This window comes from Atta colombica, unplaced genomic scaffold (genome assembly GCF_001594045.1).
Source record: "Atta colombica isolate Treedump-2 unplaced genomic scaffold, Acol1.0 scaffold66, whole genome shotgun sequence".
In the NCBI taxonomy this organism is placed as follows: Eukaryota; Metazoa; Arthropoda; class Insecta; order Hymenoptera; family Formicidae; genus Atta; species Atta colombica.
In genome coordinates, this window is record NW_017259557.1 from 465,942 (window position 1) to 474,499 (window position 8,558).

General features: G+C 40.8%; 1 protein-coding gene across 1 annotated transcript in view; it reads right to left on the reverse strand.

The window, feature by feature from the left end:
- Positions 1 to 7,272, reverse strand: part of LOC108692237 (fat-like cadherin-related tumor suppressor homolog) — a 280,332-nt gene extending 273,060 nt beyond the window's left edge. Inside the window, exons 1-2 of the mRNA XM_018200413.1 lie at positions 6,443 to 7,272; positions 2,703 to 5,404 (exon numbers count right to left, since the gene is read on the reverse strand). Coding sequence (XP_018055902.1) covers positions 2,703 to 5,404; positions 6,443 to 7,272 — 3,532 coding nt within the window. The remainder of the gene's footprint in view (positions 1 to 2,702; positions 5,405 to 6,442) is intronic.
- Positions 7,273 to 8,558: the final 1,286 nt, after the last annotated feature.

Consider the following 8,558-nt stretch of genomic DNA (forward strand, 5'->3'; position numbering starts at 1 on the left):
GAAACCATTTACTTCAACGTGCAGTATACAATCATATTCTATTTCAACAAACGTTGAAAATACGCCGAATATACTCAAACAACGGCGATGGATGTCATATATTTTTTAACCTGCATCGATGTTTCATGAATGATTGCAAACTGAAACAATTATCGCAATTTATTCTTAACTTTTAAGTAGAGCGAGATGCTCCAAATACCTCTAAAAATTTTAATTTTATAGTTATATTTTTTTCTAATTTTTTACAGTTATACTTTTTCCTAATAGGTAAATATATTATGTTATAGTTAAATTTACATTAGTTATACTCTTATAGGGATAGGGAAATATAAAAATAATAAATTTTAATCTTCTAGGCATCTCATTATTAAACAATTTTCGAAACAATTGTCAAAAATAATCTTTTCATTGCTTTTGCACAAAAATTACTAATCGATACTTACACTTAAATTTGAGATAAATTCCGGATCTGTGCGGAGTTATACGATCAGAAGTACTTACATTTCAGTATTTAATGCTACATTATATTTCCATCTTCAGTTAACTATAACCTGCAGATTCCAAATTTATCTCAATTTAATTTTAAAAAATGTTACAAATATTCACCCATAAAAGATTAAAATTTCTGGGAATCTGGACAATACTTTTATTTTCTTTTTTCAGGACAAGATTTAAAAAAATATAATATCTGGAATGCTGGTGGTCATCTCTTAGACCCGATTTCACAATATATGATTATCTAAAGATTAAAGGTAACCAAAAAATTCATGAATAAATTTCATTGATGAATCGATTACCTTGATTGTGGAAACAGATTAAGAAGAATATAATTGTACTGAATCAGAAATGTCATCGCGAGACACGCGAAAAACTATCATGAAAAAAAAATGTTCTTGTCTATCAAATAAACTTCAACATTAACCGCGTTCAATTTTTCTCAGATCAACAGTCGACAGATCTTAATGCTGCCTAACGTGAGCGTCAAAGTGTCGTTTTCGCGTGTCTCGTGAATTAGCAAGAAATCTATTTCGTCTCGAGACATTCGTCCCGCCCGGTGCATTCATCAAGAAACGATCATCGATGCATTATGACCGTTGCCGCCGTGACCGACGTGGCACCGGTACACAGGAATTAGCCATTAAGCGGAATGACGTGCGATTTCTCGAGAGACGTTTCCGCGGTGAAAGGAGACTGCCGGAGAAATTTAATGCGCCTCGCGCACTCGAAAAAAGGGGGGTCCTGCGGCACCGTAATTCAATTAGGCTCGCTGCATCGAAATTTAATGGGCCGCGACGCTGCAACTTCGTCTTGGAACGGTGCCACGACGCGTCCGGCGCGGGCCGTGTCCGATGCAGAAAGGGCACAGCGCGCACGTTGCACGCCCTTTTGTGCCCGAAAAGCCAACAGAAGTACCCGGAAAAGAAATGAAAGGAAAAAAAAACAGACATCAGACATTCCCGTACAATAAGCGAACGTTTCCGCGAGAATTTTTTTCAAGAAAACGTCATGTATTTGTAAGGTAAAGTTGCGTATATAAAAGTTTAACTAATTATATTAAAAATTCAAATTATACATCCATTGCAAAAATAAGAGACTGAAATAATAAATTTCCTACTAAATTATTTGACACGAATTTAAATCCTCACACATGCACTTTGACCTCGTGTTTGAATTATGACACATGCCAAATGCTACCTCTCTCAGTTACCACTCAGTGTCTCCTGTTTATTTACTGAGAACTTCGTGATTTATGAATATGTAGACACGTCTTTTTTTTCTAGGTCTTTTTTAAAAGTATCTATTAACGTAAAGACATTTATGAACTCTAGCTAGCATATATGTGTTTCGACGAGTAAATTGAAATTGCTACTACGCGAGATCGAATGTGTTTAACTCGCGGGACTTCATTCGTTGGTTATTGAACGGGATATTAAGAAATCTTGGTAAGGTCCAGATACTCGTTTCGTTCCTTCCTCAAAGGAAGCGCATATCTTGCGATATTTGATTGGAAATTCTTGGATTCAATATGAGCGCGGCGATTTACGTGAAGCATATATAGATGTAGAAGTTATTGCCGAAGAGTGCTCACAGCCAATATCGATTAAAGTTCAACAGTGTTCTAGAAAATCGCAGTCTTTCTTCATTTCGGTTTCATCATTTTCAATTATTTTCCTTTTTTAAACGTAAAAAGAATTTTTCTGATCGCGTATCTTATTGATTAATATTTTCATTAGTTCCTTGGATTATGGTATATTCAAACGGTTCACTTATTTTTTAAATCAGTTATGTGCAACTTTTTTCATTTTTAAAAATAGATAAAACCTTTCGAGCCACATGTTTATTTCGTTTAAAAAAAGAAATTATTTTATATTTTATATTTTAGCTATAAAAATTGACGAATGAAATAATGAAAAAAATAAATAAAAAGTTTTGTTGAAGTGTCTAAAAATTTAATTACAGATCTGAAAATAATTCTGTCTTGTGAAAATATCAAAATAATTATGTAAGACACTCCGGTTGCTAGAATATTAAATTCTAGTAATCAGCTTGAGTGTCCTACATAATTATTTTGAGATCCAAATTATTTTCAAATCCATAATTTTATCAAATTTTTACAATAAATATTCAGAAAAATGATTCTTTCTGTGCGGAAAAAAATTCACAGATAGATTGCGTATCACTGTTTTAAAATAACCACTCACCTTCATTATCGATGGAGAAAATTCCGACGCCGTCGCCTCCACGAATACTGTATCCGATCCTTGAATCTCCGCCGGGGGGATCTGCGTCCTTGGCTCGAACAGTAGTGACGAGGGTGCCAATGGGTTGATTTTCGAAGACACTCGCGGACACGACAAAGTCATCGAAGACTGGCGTATAAAGGTTCTCGTTCACGTCAATCACCTCGATCACGAGCATCGTCTCGGAAGACAAGGACGGCTCACCGCGATCGCGCGCGACTATCGTCAGCGTGTGCACCTGTCGTTCCTCAAAGTCCAAACTCTGAGTCGTTCTCACTGTGCCCGACACTTTGTCAACCTTGAAGAAACCCTCGCTCTCCATTGCGTCCGACAGAAAGTATTCTACATCGCCACCCGCGCCTTCATCGGGATCCGTGGCATCAACAACGGCCACGACGGTCCATATCGGCACATCTTCGCGGATCTTGACGTTGTAATTCGATAGCGCGAAGGTGGGCGCGTTGTCGTTGACATCATCGACTGTTACCCTGACGAGTGCGTCCGAATGCAAAGGTGGTGTATCGTTGCTATTATCACGCGCGCGAATCCTCAGCTCGTATATCTCCTGTCGTTCCCTGTCGAGCTTGCCGAAGACGCTCAGTACACCCGTCACAGGATCCACACGGAAGTCATTGGTTTCCGTCACAAGAGAGTAAGTGACTTGAGCGTTGTCACCGAGATCAGCGTCAGTGGCGTTAGCGCGCCATACATTAGTGCCATTCAGCGCAGTCTCGGAGATTCTGAAACTTGCCAATGATTTCTCAAACTTGGGGGCGTTGTCGTTGACGTCCAAAATAGTGATCGGTAGCATCTTCGAGGCGGATTTCTGCGGTTTGCCCAGATCGAATACACTTATATTCAGATAATACTCATTCTCCCGCTCGCGGTCCAGATAACCGATCGTGTTCAAGTCACCGGTATCCGGATCGATGCCAAAGACGGAGTCGCGGTCACCACTAGATATGACGAAGACAAGCTTGCCATTATAATCGAGGTCACGATCACGAGCGCGTATTTGCACGAGAATCGTGCCGAGCTTGAGAGATTCATTGACTCGTATCTCATTCGGAAAATCGATGAACTCGGGCGCGTGCACGTTCTCACCGTAACGACTCGGTATTAAGGTGTACTCGTCATCCCGCGACGGCATGTTGTTCTTCTCTGCCGAGGCGATCGCGTCCGTCAATCTACGCGCCACGCCGGTGTCGTGACATTTGAAAGCACCGGTTTCATCTGTCAGGAGTCTCGCTGAGCCCAGATTCCGTTTAGCATTCACAAGATGTATGTGCACGGGATTGACATCCGCAAAGTGTGTACCATCAGTGGCGGTAACGTTGACAGTTCTCTCGGCCGTCTTGACGTCCGACAGATCGCAAGCGACTGAGAGAACACCGCTGGCTGAGTCGAGAGCGAAACAATTATCGGAATTGCCAGACACTATGCGGTAACTGACGATGTTCCCGGCGTCGAAGTCGATCGCGGACACGGTGATGATCTCAGAGCTGATCGTCACGTATCGCGGCACGTGACCGCTGCAATCGATTCGTTCGAACTGCGGTCGATTGTCGTTCACGTCCCGCAACTTCACTCGTAATTGCATCTCCGCCTGACGTCGATAGGGCAGGCCCCAATCGCTGGCCCGCACGTGCAGTAAATACTCCCGCTTCATGGTCTCATAGTCGAGCACCTGTTTGGTCTTGACGATACCGGAGAAATGATCAATTTCAAACGGCACTTTCTTGAGGTTATCGATGCTATAAGATATGTAGGCATTTTCGCCGGAGTCGCGATCTTTCGCGGTAACTCGCACAACGGACGTGCCAGCCGGTTCATTCTCGTCTATCATCACCTCCATTTCCGACTGGTCGAAGATTGGATCGTTGTCGTTGGTGTCGACTACGTTAATTTTCACCTTTGCCGAGGATTGTTTTCTGGTGCCGGCGTTGCCTTGATCGATCGCCGAAACCGTCAGCGTGTAAAATGCTTTCTTTTCGGCATCCAGATTGACAGCGGTGTACAACATACCAGTCTCGGCGTTCACGTAAAACTCTCCACCCTCATTGCCGCCGACTATCTCGAGATATACCAATGCGTTCTTTCCTTCGTCGGCATCTGTGACCTTAAGTCTTATGATCGGCGTGTTGATGGGCGCCGTTTCCGGTACCTTGACTTCGTAGATCTCACGACTGAACACCGGGGCATTATCGTTCACGTCGACCAAGTGCACCGGTACAAATTTGTAGCTGTATCGCTGCGGCACCCCGCGGTCCATGGCGCGCAGGGTGAGATTGTAACCCTGTAACGCAGTCTCGCGATCAAGCAGGTGCAGTACCTCGATGTTGTACTCGCCGGAGCGTGACCCGCCGGCCGGACGTACCCTGAAGTGACCGGCCGGATCACCGCCCACAATGTCGAGGCTCGCAATTTGGCCGTGCACGCCGTCGTCACGGTCGATCACTCGCACAATCGCGTAGATATCGGCATTTGAATTCTCGACAATATCGGGCAACTGATGCACATAAATCTCGGGTGCGTACAGGTTCACCTGTCGTACCCTGATCGTGACTTTGGCGGTGCTCGCGCGGCTACTACCTGCGCTGCGAAACAAAGCACCGCGATCCTTCGCTAGGACTACCAGCTCATGTATAGCGCGTTCCGCGTACCTAACAGAGAAAATGAACTGTTTGCTAACATTTTGGCGTATACAAGTCTAATGGATAGTTTAGACAGAGAAGAAGAGGTTATTTAATATGCTAATGAGCTTCGTTAAAATAACAGAATGTATAAATAAAAATTAACAGCCACAAAGTTGTACACGATAAATATTTGTAATATGCAAAGCAGGGGGAAAAAATAATAGAAAAAAATATCGTAATTAATCTGAAAAATTCATAAAAGTTCATGCATATATGATTATTTCTTGGTATACTAAAGTAGTTCGAATTCAAATTTTTTTTTTTAAGATAAAATAGTAAAATTAAAATTAAATCGTAATATACAATAGATATCTATACAATTTATAACTTTTATTATTTTGAAAATCAATCGAATAATTCATTAAATTCCCGTTCGAATTAAGTAAAATTATATTCTCAAAGCATTTCTGCTTTGAATTGCTTAAAACACGTCGTGATTACAAACTTTGTTTTAATCTATGTTTGAATTTTATTTCCGACGTATTATTAACAAATTTAATTTTATTATTAACAAATTTAATTTATAAAATGGAAATTAGACCAACATAAGTAAATTAAATAATAGAACGAATCCTTTTTAATTGGAGCAAATATTGCATTTAAATTCATAATATCAAATAACATCTAATTTAAATTATTTTTAATCATTAGTAGGTAATTCTGTTTCTATGTCGTTAATTTAACTAAAACAATGAAATTAAATAATTTAACTCAAGGAAATGTATTAAATTTAACTCAAATTTTTGTTTATTATTTACTAAGAACATGCATATATAAATATGAATCTTGTTTACTTTGAAACCACAGAAATAGATTGGACTTACACTGACATATATAAAAATAAAAAATAACAAAATGTTATTTATCCCAAGAGATTGAGTTATCATTGCTCCTTTAACAATTAATAGTGCGTAATAATCTTGACACTTGGACCGAAAATAAGATTCTTTCTATTATTTATTATAGATTTAAGATACCAGAAAAAATATGCTCCACTGTACTTACCTGAGCGGTCTTGTGAGCGTTATTACGCCACTGACCGGATGAACGGCGAATTGATCGGTTTCCTCGGCGAAGCTATAGTAAATCTCGCCGTTTCTGCCGAGATCGGCGTCCTCGGCGATTACCCTGAGTATGCTGCGATGCAAAGGCGTGTCCTCCGTCACGGTGGTTTCGTACTCGATCGGATAGAACAGTGGATTGAGATCGTTTGTGTCGAGAATCGTTACTACCACCGTGGTGTCCGCTTCGAGCAAGATCGCTCTGTTTCTACTGTCGCGTTTACTCCAGGTGGCACGCACTACGAGCACATATCGGTCTTTGCGTTCGCGATTCAGCACATCGACATTGCTGGTTCGAGTCCTTATCAGGAGGAAGCAAAAATCGCCGACCGTGCGCTCCTCTGTTTTAAAGAACTTCTCGCGATCACCGCTCATTATGCGAAACTTTACGTCAATGTCACTGTCAGCGGACGCGAGCTGTATGCCCATTCTCTCCTCGGGCACGACATATGTTTTACCGATGGAATTTTCAGGAATGGAGACGTTGTACAGAGATTGCGTGAAACGGAACTCGGGTTCCGAAGAAAAACTCGTGTCAAGCGTGATCGGCAAAGTCGTCGCGGTGTCGATTGACGAGATCGATGGCTTCATTGAATCGCCGCTACCATTGCCATCACCGTCGTCATTTCCCGCGCCTCCATCCCCGCCGCCACGTAGTGGCAGAAGAGTCGTCGGCACGGGGTAGTCGGAAGACGGAGAGCCTGCCGTGGCCGCGAACAGCCACAGCCACAACCATGGCCAGGCGTGCAGCGCGCGCTGCTTCATCCTATGCATGATGGTGTCGCTAGCTCATCGTCGGTCCTTGTTGACGAACGCTTCCGCCCGATTTGTCTTTCGCCCAGCAGAACAAGGCCACTGCGAGGCACGAGACTTCCGGCCCCGTTTCGCGTATCGGCGGCGGTCACCTGAAACAGTAAACAGCACAACAAAGTTTAAGCGATGAGTTAAGCGAAGGTGGAAGAGGCTCGTAGTCTGGCACGCAAATACAATCAAACGACAAGATCCAAGATTATCTTCCATGACAGCTACCGACTTCCACCCGATCGAGCGCGAAGACTAGACTAGCTTTAGGGGAGGAAGTTAGGACGAACGAAAGGAGAGAACGGATGGAGACTAAACTCTCTTCCGGTTGTGCATTATTGATCGACGACACAATCGACGTACGGCAGATAAATCATTGGAGTGTGAGACGTTGCGAATACCGTACTATCCGAATCAATTATTTATTGATGAGACTCTTAACTTTACTCAATTGTCCATTTCGCGAAATTCCAGAACGTAAAAGGGACAATCAAATGCAATTATGTATTCGTTACGTCGCTTCGGTGAAATGCGATTGTCCTGAAAGAGTGCTATAGAATATTCACGTATATCGAAACGCGAATTAAAATTCCATTGACATTGCAGCACTCGATTGAGTACGCCAATCGAGTCCACTTCTTGCAGAAGATTCAAGTTAAATTATTCTTCGTAGTAAAGTAAAATATTCTTTGCATATAGGTATGTATAATATATGTCTGTGACTTCAATCAGAAATATCCTTTTGCAAATGCGCAAAATAGAAAAAAGATAATAAAAATATTTTAGCATTTATATTGAACAGTTACCAAATAAATATACATTTCTTTGCTAGTAATATACAAATTTAACTTATTGATTACAACAATTATTAAATTTTATTTATTTTAGGAAAAAATGATAAAATAAAGTAAGTTTTTCTCTCTCAGATACAACAATTTCTGTGCGAATTTATATATAATACATATTCAATTCTGCAAATTGCGCTCCAAATCTTTTTCGGTTTTGAAATACAATGAGCAGAATCAGAGTAAGAATATACCATTATTGACAAGCACTTTAATAATTTTTTATGGTGATAGTAACTTTTATAAAAAAATATTAATAATCAGATGTTAATTGTGAATTAAAATTGAGAATGTTAATTGCAAATAATTTTATTGCGAAATAATATTGCCTTAGCCAAGATTTGAACCTGGAACTACGGATTAAATATTTTTTTCAAAAGTAAGCCAAAAACCAGATTAATATCTCAATTACTA